We start from the raw sequence: 20,166 nt of genomic DNA, 5'->3' as shown, positions 1-20,166 counted from the left end.
GTTCTTGTGGATGCGTGCAAATGCGCTGCAGTCTTGCTTGGTTTCCCTCTCACAGCCCATTAAGTGGTTCACTTTGTAGAGTCAGTGTCCAGGTTCAGTGCTGAGTGCTGAATCAAAAAGGGGAGCATTAGACAAGTGACACAAATGTGGGGGCTGCCTGACAGGAGTGCAGTCTCCTCCTGCATCTCCCTCTCAGTAATCCATTTACTCATCATCATGGTTCTCCTCAAACCCCAGGACTATTTTCAGTGGCTCAGTGTCAAGCTTTGCAGAAGTGGACCCTGTTGAGAAGAAGGGAAAGAACTTCCCTCCCTGGCTGCTGTCTCCACCAAGGGTGAAAGTGTGCAAATGTGTTCCATTGTTGGCATTAAAGAATGACAGCTTCTTGGCTGAGACATCCAGGAAGATCCCAGTCTTTCTGGGTTTCCCACTCACAACCAAACGGGTCCAAGGCTCTGTGCGGGCCCAATAGTCTTGCCCATCTGCTAACCCTATGACCCAGAAGCCCTTCTCTGGGGACACAGTCAGTGTCCCTTTGCGAGTCACAGGCTCCCGGGCAACACCCACGTCCCAGTTTCTTCTCTTTCCAACATCCACTTCCCAATAGCATTTCCCAGATGTGTAGCCTTCCTTTGCCAAAAGGAAAGTGTGGGAGTCAAATCTCTTCTCTGTCCTGGGCACATTTCTGGCAGTGCCAGTATCTTTCACACTCTTCCCATCTGGAGACACCTCCAGCCTTGGATGAGCTGTGTCAGCATCCAGGGAGACATCCACTGCAAAGACCAAGTCATTCCTTCAGTATCAAAAACCATGAGGGCTGCTTTTCTGAAACTTTTGACCCTGTGTCCCCACATGCCTCTTCCCTTGCCCTTCCTCTGCCTCCTCTTCCATGCTCCCTACTTGGCCTCCTGTTACAGGACACCTCCAAACATTGCCCTCCCAGATCTCTCATGTCCCTTGCTCTCGTCTATGTTGTGCTGAGAGGGCAGCCAGCATGCATCAAACACATGGCTACTCAGAGACACTCTGCTGGAAATGCAAGTAGTACCAAGAAGGAATGTAAGGGGATTGCTAGCCTTTTCCTTCATCACTGAGACTCTGCAGAGGTGAGCTGAGCAAAAGAACCATGCCTCCGCACACACAACCTCTTTGCGCAAAACCAGAATCACATCAGCTGTTTGCATGAGTTTGGGGATAAGTCAGGCTGGCGAAGCCTGCATGGCCTAAGCAGGCCAGGGGGCTGCTGGGATACTTCTTGAATCAGCCTTTGCAGGCAGCAGAGTGCCAGCTGCTGATCCCTGCCCATCCTCAGCTGTGCACTGCTCAGCAAGGAATGCTCAGCAACAGATCCAGTAGAAATGTTCCAGCTGACCTCCCTGAAATGAGCCTCTCATTCTTCCTAAAACCTGTCTTTTCTTCTGAGAAGACATAATGCTGCTTGGAATGCCAGCTGCTATAACACAGGCTTGTGAGGGGTCTTGGGCAGCACGTGAAGAAGGGAAGGCTCAAGAAACAATTATTGCTGCAAAGATGTTGTCCTCTGAAGGACAACAGTGACTTGAGGACTCAGTATTGACAACTCATCCACATGCCCAATGAGATCCCTTCATCTAATTAACTACAAAGCTCCTTAACACTCCTGTTTCTCCACATTCCCACTCTAAGTTCAAGGAATGTGGAGCCTCTTGTACACTGGAGAGCACTCACTTATCTCTCTGTGAAGTTGACCTGCAAAGCAAAGGGGAAGTGTGGAAACAAACTGCTGGTAGATGGACCACATGAAGCACTGGGGGAGCACTCTGCAAAGCTTTCTATTAGTCTAGAAAGATGACAGCCTCCATCAACTAGTCCAGGACTCTGCTGAAGCCAAGACCTACACTGCAAAAACCTCTTGTCAGCAGGAGTCATGCAGCGAAGCAAAGGAAAACAATGTGGAGACCCACCCAAGCCGAAGACAGCTCACACGGGCTGACTTTTCTTTGCAGGAATGTGAATATTGACATAGCCCACACTTTCACTTTCTCTAAACTCCATGTTTCTGCCTTCCATCTTCTCTTCCTTCGTTCAAACCTTCACGACCTTTCATCTATTTCCTCTCCTTCGTATCACCTTTTCCCTTCATCCCATCTCCCTGTTTATCACTACCTGCTCTCCTCACCTTCTTCCTTCCTTCACTTACCCCTCATTCCAGGTCTGCCTTCTGTCCCTCTCTGCCTGCCTCCCACATGCTCTTCTTCCTCAGGCAAGCCCGCCGGGCAGGCTGCAGCTAAAGAGGAAGACCTCCGCTGGGCAGCCTGCACAGGGGCAGCAGCTCCACTCCTGCTCACAACAAGGGGCTCCTTGCCTGCCCCAAGAAGCCCCGCGGCTTTGGACACCAGCAACTCCCTCCCGCCACGCGACCTCTCCACAAGGCCCATGTCCCAGGCAGCGCAGACCACTTACCGTTTTCTTCTTTCACCTGAGCTACAAAAGGAAGGGAAAAGGCACTTAGCAAAGACAGGCCACTGCGCTCAGAGCCCACCACGGCTCCCCACCCAGGTGTTTGGTGACTTCTCCCTTCCCCTTGTTGCAGCTCTCTTCCTGGTCCGGGCTCTGCACCAAGGGGACCCCAGGAGCAACCTCTCAGCCTTGGGCCCAGGAGCAACTTCTCAGCCTTGGGCCCAAGGAGATCCTTTGACATCATGGCCTTCCCTTTCTACAGGGCCGTGATGATCACAACACCATGTGTCCCTACAGAACTGTTTGTGGCCAGGAGGCTTTCCTGAGCTGAGCAGGTACCCCAAGGAGGTCTCAGCAGGTCACGGTTGCCAAAGAAGTACCAGAAAGCAAAGGTCACTTACTGTGTTCTTTCAGCAGTCGGTCTGTAAAAGGCAAAGGGAAGTGGAAAGGAGAGAGAGAGGTGTGAGTCTTTTGGCAAGAGAGCCTTCTGAAGAATGGCAGCTCTTACGGCTTCCAGCCACTGCTGCCTGCTCATTCCACCTTGCCAGGGCTGCCGTGGCAGCGGAGGGCAGGAGGGCAAGGGACGTGTTTGGAGGCAAGCAGCCAGCTCTCTTGCTGCGTGGCAGAGCCAAAGGCTAGCGCCACGGACACAGAGCGCACCCCATTCCTGTCTTTTTTTCTTCTAGGCACAAGGAGCCTCTCACACGCCAGAGAGCACTCACCTATCTTCTCCTCAGCTTGCCCTGCAAAACAAAGGAGAAGTGTGCTCACAGCCTGCCTGGGGATGGATTGCATGGAGCTCTGCAGTGGGCACTGTGATAAGGTTTTGATTGCCCTGAGAAGACAACCGCCTCCATCGACTAGTGCAGGACTGTGCTGACACCAAGGCCTGCCCTGCAAAACCCCTTGGTGACTGGGTTCACACAGCCAGGCAAAGGACACCGCTGTAGAGACCCCCTAAGAGAGCTCACACGGGCTGGCTTTTCTTCATAGCAAAGTTCATATTCCCACCGCCCTCCCTTCCTCCATTCTCTCCTTCCCAACTTCCTCACTTCTATCACCCTCTGTTCCTCCCTTCCTTCACACCTCCTTGACCTCTCCCCTCCTTCTTTCCCTTCATACTTCCCGTCCTTCACTCTGCCCTTCTTTCCTTACTTCTTTCCTTCCCCCCTCCCTTCCCCCCTCCCTTCCATTAAGCCATCACCTTACTGGCTTCCTTCCATCCTACTGTTCCTCACTTCTACTCCTCAGCCCTGCCCTGCCCTGCCATTCCACCTCGTACATTTCCTTCCCTCCTCCTTTCCTGCTGCCTGCTCACTCCAGCCCACCACAGCAATCGCGGCAGCAGAGGGCACGAGGACAAGGGACAACTTGGGAGGCAAGCAGCCGGTGCTCTTCCTTGGTGGCAGAGCAAAGGGCTGGCCCCACGGACACACAGTGCTCCCCATTCCCACCTACCCCTCCAGCAACAAGGAGCCTCTCTCACACGCCAGGAAGCACTCACCTAGCTGTGCTTGCAGTCGCCCTGCAAAAGAAAGCAGAAGGGCCATTACAAACTGCAGGGGGAGGCATTGCATGCACAAAGTGCTCTGAGCAAGTACCCTTGTCGGGTTACGATTCTTGGGAGAAGGCAGCAGCCTTCGGCAACTAGTCCAGCACTGTGCTGCTGTGCAGCCCTGCCCTGGGAAGACCCTTGGCACCTGGGCTCACACACCTAAACAAAGGCCAGCGCTGTGCATGCCCTAGCTGAGGCAGAGAGCCCACACGAGCTCAGTGGTGTTCACAGGAGAATTCAGAGTGCTCCCACTCTCAGTCTCTCCTGTCTCTCATTCCCATCTTTACCCCTTCTATCCTCTTCTCCTGCCTTCCTTCAATCCAGCCAAAACCTTCTTTAAATTCTTCCTTCCTTCCTTCAGCCTCCCACACTATGTGTCTCCCTTCTCTCCTTTCCCTCTTTATCCCTTCTAGCCTCTGCTTCCGCCTTCCCTCAAGCCATCTAAAGCCTTCTGGCAGCCCTTCCTTCCTGCCTTCTTTCCTTCCACCCTTCCGTCCCTCCCTCCAGCCTGCCTTCTGCAAGCCCTTCCCCAAGCCCTCATGCCCTGCCACGCGTCCACCCTTCCCTTCCCTTCCACTCAGCCTTAATGGCTTCCTTCCCTCCTTCTGGCTCTGCTTATCGCTTCCTCCTCTCCTCACCTTCTTCCTTCCTTCCCTCACCCCTCATTCCAGGTCTGCCTTCTGGCCCTCTCTGCCTGCCTCCCACATGCTCCCGTTCCACAGGCAAGCCTGGTGGGCAGGCTGCAGCTAAAGAGGAAGACCTCCGCTGGGCAGCCTGCACAGGGCCAGCAGCTCCACTCCTGCTCACAACAAGGGGCTCCTTGCCTGCCCCAAGAAGCCCCGCGGCTTTGGACGCCAGCAACTCCCTCTCACCACGCGACCTCTCCACAAGGGCCATGTCCCAGGCAGCGCAGACCACTTACTGTTTTCTTCTTTCACCTGAGCTACAAAAGGAAGGGAAAAGGCACTTAGCAAAGACAGGCCACTGCGCTCAGAGCCCACCACGGCTCCCCACACAGGCCTTTGCTGACTTCTCCCTTCGCCTTCTTGCAGCTCTCTTCCCGGTCCGGGTTCTGCACCCCGGGGACTCCAGGAGCAACCTCTCAGCCTTGGGCCCAAGGAGATCCTTTGACGTAATGGCCTTCCCTTTCTACAGGGCCTTGATGATCACAGCATGATGTGTCCCTGCACAACTGGGTGAGGCCAGGAGGCTTTCCTGAGCTCAGCAGGTGCCCCAAGACATCCCAGCAGTTCCTGGTCGCCAAAGAAGTATCAGAAAGGAAAGGCCACTTACTGTGTTCTTCCAGCAGTTTGTCTGCACCCCCTGCTACCTGCTCAGCCCACGTTGCCAGGGCTGCCATGGCAGAGGAGGGCAAGGGACACCTTGGGAGCCAAGCAGCAGGCTTCATTCGTGGCTGGCAGGGCCAAGGTCTGGCCCCACGGACACACAGCGCTCCCCATTCCCACCTTCCCCTCCAGCAACAAGGAGCCTCTCTCACACGCCAGGAAGCACTCACCTAGCCTTCCATTCAGTCGCCCTGCAAAAGAAAGCATAATGGCTGTTACAAACTGCTGGGGGAGGGATTACACAAAGCGCTGGGCAAGGACCCTGCTAGGGGTACAGTTCTCGGGAGAAGGCAGTAGTCTTCGACAACTAGTCCAGCACTGTGCTGCTGTCCAGCACTGACCTGAGAAGACCCTTGGCACCTGGGCTCACACACCTAAACAAAGCCACCGCTGTGCATGCCCTAGCTGAGGCAGAGAGCCCAAACGAGCTCAAGGGTGCTCACAGGAGAATTCAGAGTGCTCGCGTTCTCAGTTTCTCCTGTCTCTCATTCCCATCTTGACCCCTTCTAGCCTCTTCTCCTGCCTTCCTTCAATCCACCCAAAACTTGTATAAATCCATCCTTCCTTCATGTTATTTTCCTCCCTTCCTTCCTTCCTTCCTTCCTTCATTCCTCCTCCCACACTACGTGTCTACCTTCTCTCATTCCCATCTTTACCCCTTCTAGCCTCTGCTCCTGACTTCCCTCAAGACAGCCAAAGCCTTCTGGCAGCCCTTCCTTCCTGACGTCCTTCCTTTCACCTTTCCTTCCCTCCCTCCAGCCTGCCTTCTGCAAGTCCTTCCTCATGCCCTGATGCCCTGCCACACCTCCACCCTTCCCTTCTCTTCCACTCAGCCTTAATGGCTTCCTTCCCTCCTTCTGGCCCTGCTTATCGCTTCCTCCTCTCCTCTCCTCACCTTCCTTCCTTCCTTCGCTCACCCCTCATTCCAGTTCTGCCTTCTGGCCCTCTCTACCTCCTTCCCACATGCTCCTGTTCCTCAGGCAAGCCTGGTGGGCAGGCTCCAGATGAAGATGAAGACCTCCGCTGGGCAGCCTGCACAGGGGCAGCAGCTCCACTCCTGCTCATAACGATGGGCTCCTTGCCTGCCCCAAGAAGTCCCAGGGCTTTGGACGCCCGCAACTCCCTCTCGCCACAGGACCTCTCCACAAGGGCCATGTCCCAGGCAGCGCAGACCACTTACCTTTTTCTTCTTTCACCTGAGCTACAAAAGGAAGGGAAAAGGCTCTTGGAAAAGACAAGGCGTGCCTCAGACCCCACCACGGCTCCCCACCCAGGCCTTTGCTGACTTCTCCCTTTGCCTTCTTGCAGCTCTCTTCCCGGTCCGGGTTCTGCACCCCGGGGACTCCAGGAGCAACCTCTCAGCCTTGGGCCCAAGGAGATCCTTTGACGTAATGGCCTTCCCTTTCTACAGGGCCTTCGTTATCACAACACCATGTGTCCCTACACAACTGGGTGAGGCCAGGAGACTTTCCTGAGATGAGCAGGTGCCCCAAGGAGGTCTCAGCAGTTCACAGTTGCCAAAGAAGTATTGGAAGAGAAAGGTCACGTGCTGTGTTCTTCCAGCAGTTCGTCTGCACCCCCTGCTACCTGCTCAGCCCACGTTGCCAGGGCTGCCATGGCAGTGGAGTGCAGGAGGGCAAGGGACAGCTTGGGATGCAAGCAGCAGGCTTCCTTCATGGCTGGCAGGGTGAAGCACTGGCCCCACGGACACACAGTGCTCCACATTCCCACCTTCCCCTCCAGCAACAAGGAGCCTCTCTCACATGCCAGGAAGCACTCACCTAGCTGTGCTTGCAGTTGCCCTGCAAAAGAAAGAAGAAAGGCCATTACAAACTGCAGGGGGAGGGATTGCACAAAGCGCTCAGGAGTACCCTGGTAGGGTTATGATTCTCGGGAGAAGGCGGCAGCCTTCAGCAACTAGTCCAGCACTGTGCTGCTGTGCAGCCCTGGCCGGGGAAGACCCCTGGCACCTGGGCTCACACAGCTAAACGAAGGCCCTAGCTGAGGCAGAGAGCCCACACGAGCTCAGTGGTACTCACTGGAGAATTCAGAGTGCTCCCAATCTCAGTTTCTTCTCCCTGTCATTACCATCTTTACCCCTTCTATCCTCTTCTCCTGCCTTCCCTCAATCCAGCCAAAACTTGTTTAAATACAAACTTCCTTCAAGTTATTTCCCTCCATCCCTCCTTCCCTTCCTTCCTTCCTCCTCCCACACTATGTATCTCTCTTATCTCATTCCCATCTTGACCCCTTCTAGTCTCTGCTCCTGACTTCCCTCAAGACAGCCAAAGCCTTTTAGCAGCCCTTCCTTCCTGCCTTCCTTCCTTTCACCCTTCCGTCCCTCGCTCCCTCTAGACTGCCTTCTGCAAGCCCTTCCTCATGCCCTGATGCCCTGCCACACCTCCACCCTTCCCTTCTCTTCCACTCAGCCTTAGTGGCTTCCTTCCCTCCTTCTGGCCCTGCTTATCGCTTCCTGCTCTCCTCACCTTCTTCCTTGCTTCCTTTGCTCACCCCTCATTCCAGGTCTGCCTTCTGGCCCTCTCTGCCTGCCTCCCACATGCTCCTGTTCCTCAGGCAAGCCTGCTGGGCAGGCTGCAGCTAAAGAGGAAGACCTCCGCTGGGCAGCCTGCACAGGGGCAGCAGCTCCACTCCTGCTCACAACAAGGGGCTCCTTGCCTGCCCCAAGAAGCCCCACGGCTTTGGACGCCAGCAACTCCCTCTCACCACGCGACCTCTCCACAAGGGCCATGTCCCAGGCAGCGCAGACCACTTACTGTTTTCTTCTTTCACCTGAGCTACAAAAGGAAGGGAAAAGGCACTTAGCAAAGACAGGCCACTGCGCTCAGAGCCCGCCACGGCTCCCCACACAGGCCTTTGCTGGCTTCTCCCTTCCCCTTGCTGCAGCTCTCTTCCCGGTCCGCGTTCTGCACCCCGGGGACTCCAGGAGCAACCTCTCAGCCTTGGGCCCAAGGAGATCCTTTGACGTAATGGCCTTCCCTTTCTACAGGGCCTTCGTTATCACAACACCATGTGTCCCTGCACAACTGGGTGAGGCCAGGAGGCTTTCCTGAGATGAGCAGGTGCCCCAAGGAGGTCTCAGCAGTTCACAGTTGCCAAAGAAGTATTGGAAGAGAAAGGTCACATGCTGTGTTCTTCCAGCAGTTCGTCTGCACCCCCTGCTACCTGCTCAGCCCACGTTGCCAGGGCTGCCATGGCAGTGGAGTGCAGGAGGGCAAGGGACACCTTGGGAGGCAAGCAGCAGGCTTCCTTCATGGCTGGCAGGGTGAAGCACTGGCCCCACGGACATACAGTGCTCCCCATTCCCACCTACCCCTCCAGCAACAAGGAGCCTCTCTCACACGCCAGGAAGCACTCACCTAGCTGTGCTTGCAGTTGCCCTGCAAAAGAAAGAAGAAAGGCCGTTACAAACTGCAGGGGGAGGCATTGCACACAGCACTGGGCAAGTACCCTGGTAGGGTTATGATTCTCGGGAGAAGGCAGCAGCCTTCGGCAACTAGTCCAGCACTGTGCTGCTGTGCAGCCCTGCCCTGGGAAGACCCCTGGCACCTGGGCTCACACAGCTAAACAAAGGCCAGCGCTGTGCATGCCCTACCTGAGGCAGAGAGCCCAGACAAGCTCAATGGTGCTCACAGGAGAATTCAGAGTGCTCCCGTTCTCAGTTTCTCTTGTCTCTCATTCCCGTCTTGACCCCTTCTAGCCTCTTCTCCTGCCTTCCTTCAATCCATACAAAACCTTTTCAAATCCCTCCTTCCTTCATGTCGTTCCTAGCTTGCTTGCTTGCTTGCTTCCTTCCTTCCTTTCATTCTTCCTTCGTCCTTTCCTTCCACACTTCCTTCCACCCTTCCTTCCCTCCCTCCCTCCAGCCTGCCTTCTGCAAGTCCTTCCCCAAGCCCTGATGCCCTGCCACACCTCCACCCTTCCCTTCCCTTCCACTCAGCCTTAATGGCTTCCTTCCCTCCTTCTTGCCCTGCTTATCGCTTCCTCCTCTGCTCTGCTCTGCTCTGCTCTGCTCTGCTCACCTTCCTTCCTTCCTTCGCTCACCCCTCATTCCAGTTCTGCCTTCCGGCCCTCTCTACCTCCCTTCCACATGCTCCTGTTCCTCAGGCAAGCCTGCCGGGCAGGCTCCAGATGAAGATGAAGACCTCCGCTGGGCAGCCTGCACAGGGCCAGCAGCTGCACTCCTGCTCACAACAAGGGGCTCCTTGCCTGCCCCAAGAAGTCCCAGGGCTTTGGACACCAGCACCTCCTTCTTGCCACGGGACCTCTCCACAAGGACCACGTCCCAGGCAGCGCAGACCACTTACCTTTTTCTTCTTTCACCTGAGCTACAAAAGGAAGGGAAAAGGCACTTAGCAAAGACAAGGCGCTGCGCCTCAGAGCCCGCCACGTCTCCCCACCCAGGCGTTTGCTGACTTCTCCCTTTCCCTTGCTGCAGCTCTCTTCCCGGTCCGCGTTGTGCACCCCGGGGACCCCAGGAGCAACCTCTCAGCCTAGGGCCCAAGCAGATCCTTTGACGTAATGGCCTTCCCTTTCTACAGGGCCTTGATGATCACAGCATGATGTGTCCCTGCACAACTGGGGGAGGCCAGGAGGCTTTCCTGAGCTCAGCAGGTGCCCCAAGACATCCCAGCAGTTCCTGGTCGCCAAAGAAGTATCAGAAAGGAAAGGCCACTTACTGTGTTCTTTCTTCAGTCGGTCTGTAAAAGGCAAAGGGAAGTGGAAAGGAGAGAGAGAGAGAGGTGTGAGTCTTCTGGCAAGAGAGCCTTCTGAAGAATGTCAGCTCTTATGGCTTCCAGCCCCTGCTGCCTGCTCAGTCCACCTTGCCAGGGCTGCCGCGGCAGCAGAGGGCAGGAGGGCAAGGGACACCTTGGGAGGCAAGCAGCAGGCTTCCTTCCTGGCCGCCCGGGTGAAGGGCTGGCCCCACGGACACACAGCGCTCCCCATTCCCACCTTCCCCGCCAGCAACAAGGAGCCTCTCTCACACGCCAGGAAGCACTCACCTAGCTGTGCTTGCAGTTGCCCTGCAAAAGAAAGAAGAAAGGCCGTTACAAACTGCAGGGGGAGGCATTGCACACAGCACTGGGCAAGTACCCTGGTAGGGTTATGATTCTCGGGAGAAGGCAGCAGCCTTCGGCAACTAGTCCAGCACTGTGCTGCTGTGCAGCCCTGCCCTGGCAAGACCCTTGGCGCCTGGGCTCACACACCTAAACAAAGACCATCGCTGTGCATGCCCTAGCTGAGGCAGAGAGCCCAGACGAGCTCAATGGTGCTCACAGGAGAATTCAGAGTGCTCCCGTTCTCAGTTTCTCTTGTCTCTCATTCCCGTCTTGACCCCTTCTAGCCTCTTCTCCTGCCTTCCTTCAATCCATACAAAACCTTTTCAAATCCCTCCTTCCTTCATGTCGTTCCTAGCTTGCTTGCTTGCTTCCTTCCTTCCTTCCTTTCATTCTTCCTTCGTCCTTTCCTTCCACACTTCCTTCCACCCTTCCTTCCCTCCCTCCCTCCAGCCTGCCTTCTGCAAGTCCTTCCCCAAGCCCTGATGCCCTGCCACACCTCCACCCTTCCCTTCCCTTCCACTCAGCCTTAATGGCTTCCTTCCCTCCTTCTTGCCCTGCTTATCGCTTCCTCCTCTGCTCTGCTCTGCTCTGCTCTGCTCTGCTCACCTTCCTTCCTTCCTTCGCTCACCCCTCATTCCAGTTCTGCCTTCCGGCCCTCTCTACCTCCCTTCCACATGCTCCTGTTCCTCAGGCAAGCCTGCCGGGCAGGCTCCAGATGAAGATGAAGACCTCCGCTGGGCAGCCTGCACAGGGCCAGCAGCTGCGCTCCTGCTCACAACAAGGGGCTCCTTGCCTGCCCCAAGAAGTCCCAGGGCTTTGGACACCAGCACCTCCCTCTTGCCACGGGACCTCTCCACAAGGACCACGTCCCAGGCAGCGCAGACCACTTACCTTTTTCTTCTTTCCCCTGAGCTACAAAAGGAAGGGAAAAGGCACTTAGCAAAGACAAGGCGCTGCGCCTCAGAGCCCGCCACGTCTCCCCACCCAGGCGTTTGCTGACTTCTCCCTTTCCCTTGCTGCAGCTCTCTTCCCGGTCCGCGTTGTGCACCCCGGGGACCCCAGGAGCAACCTCTCAGCCTAGGGCCCAAGCAGATCCTTTGACGTAATGGCCTTCCCTTTCTACAGGGCCTTGATGATCACAGCATGATGTGTCCCTGCACAACTGGGGGAGGCCAGGAGGCTTTCCTGAGCTCAGCAGGTGCCCCAAGACATCCCAGCAGTTCCTGGTCGCCAAAGAAGTATCAGAAAGGAAAGGCCACTTACTGTGTTCTTTCTTCAGTCGGTCTGTAAAAGGCAAAGGGAAGTGGAAAGGAGAGAGAGAGAGAGGTGTGAGTCTTCTGGCAAGAGAGCCTTCTGAAGAATGTCAGCTCTTATGGCTTCCAGCCCCTGCTGCCTGCTCAGTCCACCTTGCCAGGGCTGCCGCGGCAGCAGAGGGCAGGAGGGCAAGGGACACCTTGGGAGGCAAGCAGCAGGCTTCCTTCCTGGCCGCCCGGGTGAAGGGCTGGCCCCACGGACACACAGCGCTCCCCATTCCCACCTTCCCCGCCAGCAACAAGGAGCCTCTCTCACACGCCAGGAGGCACTCACCTAGCTGTGCTTGCAGTTGCCCTGCAAAAGAAAGCAGAAGGGCCATTGCAAACTGCAGGGGGAGGCATTGCACACAGCGCTGGGCGAGTACCCTGGTCGGGTTCTGATTCTTGGGAGAAGGCAGCAGCCTTCGGCAACCAGTGCAGCACTGTGCTGCTGTGCAGCCCTGCCCTGGGAAGACGCTTGGCACCTGGGCTCACACAGCTAAACAAAGGCCAGCGCTGTGCATGCCCTACCTGAGGCAGAGAGCCCACACGAGCTCAGTGGTGTTCACAGGAGAATTCAGAGTGCTCCCGTTCTCAGTTTCTCTTGTCTCTCATTCCCGTCTTGACCCCTTCTAGCCTCTTCTCCTGCCTTCCTTCAATCCATACAAAACCTTTTTAAATCCCTCCTTCCTTCATGTCGTTCCTAGCTTGCTTGCTTGCTTGCTTCCTTCCTTCCTTTCATTCTTCCTTCGTCCTTTCCTTCCACACTTCCTTCCACCCTTCCTTCCCTCCCTCCCTCCAGCCTGCCTTCTGCAAGTCCTTCCCCAAGCCCTGATGCCCTGCCACACCTCCACCCTTCCCTTCCCTTCCACTCAGCCTTAATGGCTTCCTTCCCTCCTTCTTGCCCTGCTTATCGCTTCCTCCTCTGCTCTGCTCTGCTCTGCTCTGCTCTGCTCTGCTCACCTTCCTTCCTTCCTTCGCTCACCCCTCATTCCAGTTCTGCCTTCCGGCCCTCTCTACCTCCCTTCCACATGCTCCTGTTCCTCAGGCAAGCCTGCCGGGCAGGCTCCAGATGAAGATGAAGACCTCCGCTGGGCAGCCTGCACAGGGCCAGCAGCTGCGCTCCTGCTCACAACAAGGGGCTCCTTGCCTGCCCCAAGAAGTCCCAGGGCTTTGGACACCAGCACCTCCCTCTTGCCACGGGACCTCTCCACAAGGACCACGTCCCAGGCAGCGCAGACCACTTACCTTTTTCTTCTTTCACCTGAGCTACAAAAGGAAGGGAAAAGGCACTTAGCAAAGACAAGGCGCTGCGCCTCAGAGCCCGCCACGTCTCCCCACCCAGGCGTTTGCTGACTTCTCCCTTTCCCTTGCTGCAGCTCTCTTCCCGGTCCGCGTTGTGCACCCCGGGGACCCCAGGAGCAACCTCTCAGCCTAGGGCCCAAGCAGATCCTTTGACGTAATGGCCTTCCCTTTCTACTGGGCCTTGATGATCACAGCATGATGTGTCCCTGCACAGCTGGGGGAGGCCAGGAGGCTTTCCTGAGCTCAGCAGGTGCCCCAAGACATCCCAGCAGTTCCTGGTCGCCAAAGAAGTATCAGAAAGGAAAGGCCACTTACTGTGTTCTTTCTGCAGTCGGTCTGTAAAAGGCAAAGGGAAGTGGAAAGGAGAGAGAGAGGTGTGAGTCTTCTGGCAAGAGAGCCTTCTGAAGAATGTCAGCTCTTACGGCTTCCAGCCCCTGCTGCCTGCTCAGTCCACCTTGCCAGGGCTGCCGCGGCAGCAGAGGGCAGGAGGGCAAGGGACACCTTGGGAGGCAAGCAGCAGGCTTCCTTCCTGGCCGCCCGGGTGAAGGGCTGGCCCCACGGACACACAGCGCTCCCCATTCCCACCTTCCCCGCCAGCAACAAGGAGCCTCTCTCACACGCCAGGAAGCACTCACCTGCCTGTGCTTGCAGTTGCCCTGCAAAAGAAAGCAGAAGGGCCGTTACAAACTGCAGGGGGAGGCATTGCACACAGCGCTGGGCGAGTACCCTGGTCGGGTTCTGATTCTTGGGAGAAGGCAGCAGCCTTCGGCAACCAGTGCAGCACTGTGCTGCTGTGCAGCCCTGCCCTGGGAAGACGCTTGGCACCTGGGCTCACACAGCTAAACAAAGGCCACCGCTGTGCATGCCCTACCTGAGGCAGAGAGCCCACACGAGCTCAGTGGTGCTCACAGGAGAATTCAGAGTGCTCGCGTTCTCAGTTTCTCCTGTCTCTCATTCCCGTCTTGACCCCTTCTAGCCTCTTCTCCTGCCTTCCTTCAATCCATACAAAACCTTTTCAAATCCCTCCTTCCTTCATGTCGTTCCTAGCTTGCTTGCTTGCTTGCTTCCTTCCTTCCTTTCATTCTTCCTTCGTCCTTTCCTTCCACACTTCCTTCCACCCTTCCTTCCCTCCCTCCCTCCAGCCTGCCTTCTGCAAGTCCTTCCCCAAGCCCTGATGCCCTGCCACACCTCCACCCTTCCCTTCCCTTCCACTCAGCCTTAATGGCTTCCTTCCCTCCTTCTTGCCCTGCTTATCGCTTCCTCCTCTGCTCTGCTCTGCTCTGCTCTGCTCTGCTCACCTTCCTTCCTTCCTTCGCTCACCCCTCATTCCAGTTCTGCCTTCCGGCCCTCTCTACCTCCCTTCCACATGCTCCTGTTCCTCAGGCAAGCCTGCCGGGCAGGCTCCAGATGAAGATGAAGACCTCCGCTGGGCAGCCTGCACAGGGCCAGCAGCTGCGCTCCTGCTCACAACAAGGGGCTCCTTGCCTGCCCCAAGAAGTCCCAGGGCTTTGGACACCAGCACCTCCCTCTTGCCACGGGACCTCTCCACAAGGACCACGTCCCAGGCAGCGCAGACCACTTACCCTTTTCTTCTTTCCCCTGAGCTACAAAAGGAAGGGAAAAGGCACTTAGCAAAGACAAGGCGCTGCGCCTCAGAGCCCGCCACGTCTCCCCACCCAGGCGTTTGCTGACTTCTCCCTTTCCCTTGCTGCAGCTCTCTTCCCGGTCCGCGTTGTGCACCCCGGGGACCCCAGGAGCAACCTCTCAGCCTAGGGCCCAAGCAGATCCTTTGACGTAATGGCCTTCCCTTTCTACTGGGCCTTGATGATCACAGCATGATGTGTCCCTGCACAGCTGGGGGAGGCCAGGAGGCTTTCCTGAGCTCAGCAGGTGCCCCAAGACATCCCAGCAGTTCCTGGTCGCCAAAGAAGTATCAGAAAGGAAAGGCCACTTACTGTGTTCTTTCTGCAGTCGGTCTGTAAAAGGCAAAGGGAAGTGGAAAGGAGAGAGAGAGGTGTGAGTCTTCTGGCAAGAGAGCCTTCTGAAGAATGTCAGCTCTTATGGCTTCCAGCCCCTGCTGCCTGCTCAGTCCACCTTGCCAGGGCTGCCGCGGCAGCAGAGGGCAGGAGGGCAAGGGACACCTTGGGAGGCAAGCAGCAGGCTTCCTTCCTGGCCGCCCGGGTGAAGGGCTGGCCCCACGGACACACAGCGCTCCCCATTCCCACCTTCCCCGCCAGCAACAAGGAGCCTCTCTCACATGCCAGGAAGCACTCACCTGCCTGTGCTTGCAGTTGCCCTGCAAAAGAAAGCAGAAGGGCCGTTACAAACTGCAGGGGGAGGCATTGCACACAGCGCTGGGCGAGTACCCTGGTCGGGTTCTGATTCTTGGGAGAAGGCAGCAGCCTTCGGCAACCAGTGCAGCACTGTGCTGCTGTGCAGCCCTGCCCTGGGAAGACGCTTGGCACCTGGGCTCACACAGCTAAACAAAGGCCAGCGCTGTGCATGCCCTACCTGAGGCAGAGAGCCCACACGAGCTCAGTGGTGCTCACAGGAGAATTCAGAGTGCTCGCGTTCTCAGTTTCTCCTGTCTCTCATTCCCGTCTTGACCCCTTCTAGCCTCTTCTCCTGCCTTCCTTCAATCCATACAAAACCTTTTCAAATCCCTCCTTCCTTCATGTCGTTCCTAGCTTGCTTGCTTGCTTCCTTCCTTCCTTCCTTTCATTCTTCCTTCGTCCTTTCCTTCCACACTTCCTTCCACCCTTCCTTCCCTCCCTCCCTCCAGCCTGCCTTCTGCAAGTCCTTCCCCAAGCCCTGATGCCCTGCCACACCTCCACCCTTCCCTTCCCTTCCACTCAGCCTTAATGGCTTCCTTCCCTCCTTCTTGCCCTGCTTATCGCTTCCTCCTCTGCTCTGCTCTGCTCTGCTCTGCTCTGCTCACCTTCCTTCCTTCCTTCGCTCACCCCTCATTCCAGTTCTGCCTTCCGGCCCTCTCTACCTCCCTTCCACATGCTCCTGTTCCTCAGGCAAGCCTGCCGGGCAGGCTCCAGATGAAGATGAAGACCTCCGCTGGGCAGCCTGCACAGGGCCAGCAGCTGCGCTCCTGCTCACAACAAGGGGCTCCTTGCCTGCCCCAAGAAGTCCCAGGGCTTTGGACACCAGCACCTCCCTCTTGCCACGGGACCTCTCCACAAGGACCACGTCCCAGGCAGCGCAGACCACTTACCCTTCTCCTCGTTTCCCTGAGCTACAAAAGGAAGGGAAAAGGCACTTAGCAAAGACAAGGCGCTGCGCCTCAGAGCCCGCCACGTCTCCCCACCCAGGCGTTTGCTGACTTCTCCCTTTCCCTTGCTGCAGCTCTCTTCCCGGTCCGCGTTGTGCACCCCGGGGACCCCAGGAGCAACCTCTCAGCCTAGGGCCCAAGCAGATCCTTTGACATAATGGCCTTCCCTTTCTACAGGGCCTTGATGATCACAGCATGATGTGTCCCTGCACAACTGGGTGAGGCCAGGAGGCTTTCCTGAGCTCAGCAGGTGCCCCAAGACATCCCAGCAGTTCCTGGTCGCCAAAGAAGTATCAGAAAGGAAAGGCCACTTACTGTGTTCTTTCTTCAGTCGGTCTGTAAAAGGCAAAGGGAAGTGGAAAGGAGAGAGAGAGGTGTGAGTCTTCTGGCAAGAGAGCCTTCTGAAGAATGTCAGCTCTTATGGCTTCCAGCCCCTGCTGCCTGCTCAGTCCACCTTGCCAGGGCTGCCGCGGCAGCAGAGGGCAGGAGGGCAAGGGACACCTTGGGAGGCAAGCAGCAGGCTTCCTTCCTGGCCGCCCGGGTGAAGGGCTGGCCCCACGGACACACAGCGCTCCCCATTCCCACCTTCCCTGCCAGCAACAAGGAGCCTCTCTCACATGCCAGGAAGCACTCACCTGCCTGTGCTTGCAGTTGCCCTGCAAAAGAAAGCAGAAGGGCCGTTACAAACTGCAGGGGGAGGCATTGCACACAGCGCTGGGCGAGTACCCTGGTCGGGTTCTGATTCTTGGGAGAAGGCAGCAGCCTTCGGCAACCAGTGCAGCACTGTGCTGCTGTGCAGCCCTGCCCTGGGAAGACGCTTGGCACCTGGGCTCACACAGCTAAACAAAGGCCAGCGCTGTGCATGCCCTACCTGAGGCAGAGAGCCCACACGAGCTCAGTGGTGCTCACAGGAGAATTCAGAGTGCTCGCGTTCTCAGTTTCTCCTGTCTCTCATTCCCGTCTTGACCCCTTCTAGCCTCTTCTCCTGCCTTCCTTCAATCCATACAAAACCTTTTCAAATCCCTCCTTCCTTCATGTCGTTCCTAGCTTGCTTGCTTGCTTGCTTCCTTCCTTCCTTTCATTCTTCCTTCGTCCTTTCCTTCCACACTTCCTTCCACCCTTCCTTCCCTCCCTCCCTCCAGCCTGCCTTCTGCAAGTCCTTCCCCAAGCCCTGATGCCCTGCCACACCTCCACCCTTCCCTTCCCTTCCACTCAGCCTTAATGGCTTCCTTCCCTCCTTCTTGCCCTGCTTATCGCTTCCTCCTCTGCTCTGCTCTGCTCTGCTCTGCTCTGCTCACCTTCCTTCCTTCCTTCGCTCACCCCTCATTCCAGTTCTGCCTTCCGGCCCTCTCTACCTCCCTTCCACATGCTCCTGTTCCTCAGGCAAGCCTGCCGGGCAGGCTCCAGATGAAGATGAAGACCTCCGCTGGGCAGCCTGCACAGGGCCAGCAGCTGCGCTCCTGCTCACAACAAGGGGCTCCTTGCCTGCCCCAAGAAGTCCCAGGGCTTTGGACACCAGCACCTCCCTCTTGCCACGGGACCTCTCCACAAGGACCACGTCCCAGGCAGCGCAGACCACTTACCCTTCTCCTCGTTTCCCTGAGCTACAAAAGGAAGGGAAAAGGCACTTAGCAAAGACAAGGCGCTGCGCCTCAGAGCCCGCCACGTCTCCCCACCCAGGCGTTTGCTGACTTCTCCCTTTCCCTTGCTGCAGCTCTCTTCCCGGTCCGCGTTGTGCACCCCGGGGACCCCAGGAGCAACCTCTCAGCCTAGGGCCCAAGCAGATCCTTTGACATAATGGCCTTCCCTTTCTACAGGGCCTTGATGATCACAGCATGATGTGTCCCTGCACAACTGGGTGAGGCCAGGAGGCTTTCCTGAGCTCAGCAGGTGCCCCAAGACATCCCAGCAGTTCCTGGTCGCCAAAGAAGTATCAGAAAGGAAAGGCCACTTACTGTGTTCTTTCTTCAGTCGGTCTGTAAAAGGCAAAGGGAAGTGGAAAGGAGAGAGAGAGAGAGAGGTGTGAGTCTTCTGGCAAGAGAGCCTTCTGAAGAATGTCAGCTCTTATGGCTTCCAGCCCCTGCTGCCTGCTCAGTCCACCTTGCCAGGGCTGCCGCGGCAGCAGAGGGCAGGAGGGCAAGGGACACCTTGGGAGGCAAGCAGCAGGCTTCCTTCCTGGCCGCCCGGGTGAAGGGCTGGCCCCACGGACACACAGCGCTCCCCATTCCCACCTTCCCCGCCAGCAACAAGGAGCCTCTCTCACACGCCAGGAAGCACTCACCTGCCTGTGCTTGCAGCTGCCCTGCAAAAGAAAGCAGAAGGGCCGTTACAAACTGCAGGGGGAGGCATTGCACACAGCGCTGGGCGAGTACCCTGGTCGGGTTCTGATTCTTGGGAGAAGGCAGCAGCCTTCGGCAACCAGTGCAGCACTGTGCTGCTGTGCAGCCCTGCCCTGGGAAGACGCTTGGCACCTGGGCTCACACAGCTAAACAAAGGCCAGCGCTGTGCATGCCCTACCTGAGGCAGAGAGCCCACACGAGCTCAATGGTGCTCACAGGAGAATTCAGAGTGCTCGCATTCTCAGTTTCTCCTGTCTCTCATTCCCGTCTTGACCCCTTCTAGCCTCTTCTCCTGCCTTCCTTCAATCCATACAAAACCTTTTCAAATCCCTCCTTCCTTCATGTCGTTCCTAGCTTGCTTGCTTGCTTGCTTCCTTCCTTCCTTTCATTCTTCCTTCGTCCTTTCCTTCCACACTTCCTTCCACCCTTCCTTCCCTCCCTCCCTCCAGCCTGCCTTCTGCAAGTCCTTCCCCAAGCCCTGATGCCCTGCCACACCTCCACCCTTCCCTTCCCTTCCACTCAGCCTTAATGGCTTCCTTCCCTCCTTCTTGCCCTGCTTATCGCTTCCTCCTCTGCTCTGCTCTGCTCTGCTCTGCTCACCTTCCTTCCTTCCTTCGCTCACCCCTCATTCCAGTTCTGCCTTCCGGCCCTCTCTACCTCCCTTCCACATGCTCCTGTTCCTCAGGCAAGCCTGCCGGGCAGGCTCCAGATGAAGATGAAGACCTCTGCTGGGCAGCCTGCACAGGGCCAGCAGCTGCGCTCCTGCTGACAACAAGGGGCTCCTTGCCTGCCCCAAGAAGTCCCAGGGCTTTGGACACCAGCACCTCCTTCTTGCCACGGGACCTCTCCACAAGGACCACGTCCCAGGCAGCGCAGACCACTTACCTTTTTCTTCTTTCACCTGAGCTACAAAAGGAAGGGAAAAGGCACTTAGCAAAGACAAGGCGCTGCGCCTCAGAGCCCGCCACGTCTCCCCACCCAGGCGTTTGCTGACTTCTCCCTTTCCCTTGCTGCAGCTCTCTTCCCGGTCCGCGTTGTGCACCCCGGGGACCCCAGGAGCAACCTCTCAGCCTAGGGCCCAAGCAGATCCTTTGACGTAATGGCCTTCCCTTTCTACAGGGCCTTGATGATCACAGCATGATGTGTCCCTGCACAACTGGGGGAGGCCAGGAGGCTTTCCTGAGCTCAGCAGGTGCCCCAAGACATCCCAGCAGTTCCTGGTCGCCAAAGAAGTATCAGAAAGGAAAGGCCACTTACTGTGTTCTTTCTGCAGTCGGTCTGTGAAAGGCAAAGGGAAGTGGAAAGGAGAGAGAGAGGTGTGAGTCTTCTGGCAAGAGAGCCTTCTGAAGAATGTCAGCTCTTATGGCTTCCAGCCCCTGCTGCCTGCTCAGTCCACCTTGCCAGGGCTGCCGCGGCAGCAGAGGGCAGGAGGGCAAGGGACACCTTGGGAGGCAAGCAGCAGGCTTCCTTCCTGGCCGCCCGGGTGAAGGGCTGGCCCCACGGACACACAGCGCTCCCCATTCCCACCTTCC

General features: G+C 57.0%; 1 protein-coding gene across 1 annotated transcript in view; it reads right to left on the bottom strand.

Annotated features, from left to right (window-relative positions):
* Positions 1 to 204: 204 nt before the first annotated feature.
* Positions 205 to 20,166, bottom strand: part of LOC136994870 (E3 ubiquitin-protein ligase TRIM39-like) — a 55,604-nt gene continuing 35,642 nt past the window's right edge. Inside the window, exons 40-61 of the mRNA XM_067314265.1 lie at positions 19,520 to 19,540; positions 18,577 to 18,597; positions 17,879 to 17,899; positions 16,931 to 16,951; positions 16,239 to 16,259; positions 15,291 to 15,311; positions 14,599 to 14,619; positions 13,651 to 13,671; positions 12,959 to 12,979; positions 12,006 to 12,026; positions 11,310 to 11,330; positions 10,362 to 10,382; positions 9,666 to 9,686; positions 8,718 to 8,738; positions 8,115 to 8,135; positions 6,521 to 6,541; positions 5,511 to 5,531; positions 4,917 to 4,937; positions 3,944 to 3,964; positions 3,162 to 3,182; positions 2,443 to 2,463; positions 205 to 773 (exon numbers count right to left, since the gene is read on the bottom strand). Of these exons, the coding sequence (XP_067170366.1) occupies positions 205 to 773; positions 2,443 to 2,463; positions 3,162 to 3,182; positions 3,944 to 3,964; positions 4,917 to 4,937; positions 5,511 to 5,531; positions 6,521 to 6,541; positions 8,115 to 8,135; positions 8,718 to 8,738; positions 9,666 to 9,686; positions 10,362 to 10,382; positions 11,310 to 11,330; positions 12,006 to 12,026; positions 12,959 to 12,979; positions 13,651 to 13,671; positions 14,599 to 14,619; positions 15,291 to 15,311; positions 16,239 to 16,259; positions 16,931 to 16,951; positions 17,879 to 17,899; positions 18,577 to 18,597; positions 19,520 to 19,540 (1,010 nt within the window). The remainder of the gene's footprint in view (positions 774 to 2,442; positions 2,464 to 3,161; positions 3,183 to 3,943; positions 3,965 to 4,916; positions 4,938 to 5,510; positions 5,532 to 6,520; positions 6,542 to 8,114; positions 8,136 to 8,717; positions 8,739 to 9,665; positions 9,687 to 10,361; positions 10,383 to 11,309; positions 11,331 to 12,005; positions 12,027 to 12,958; positions 12,980 to 13,650; positions 13,672 to 14,598; positions 14,620 to 15,290; positions 15,312 to 16,238; positions 16,260 to 16,930; positions 16,952 to 17,878; positions 17,900 to 18,576; positions 18,598 to 19,519; positions 19,541 to 20,166) is intronic.

This window comes from Apteryx mantelli, chromosome 34 (genome assembly GCF_036417845.1).
Source record: "Apteryx mantelli isolate bAptMan1 chromosome 34, bAptMan1.hap1, whole genome shotgun sequence".
Lineage (NCBI taxonomy): Eukaryota > Metazoa > Chordata > Aves > Apterygiformes > Apterygidae > Apteryx > Apteryx mantelli.
The sequence above is the reverse complement of the archived record's forward strand: the minus strand, read 5'-3'. Positions and strand labels throughout refer to the sequence as shown.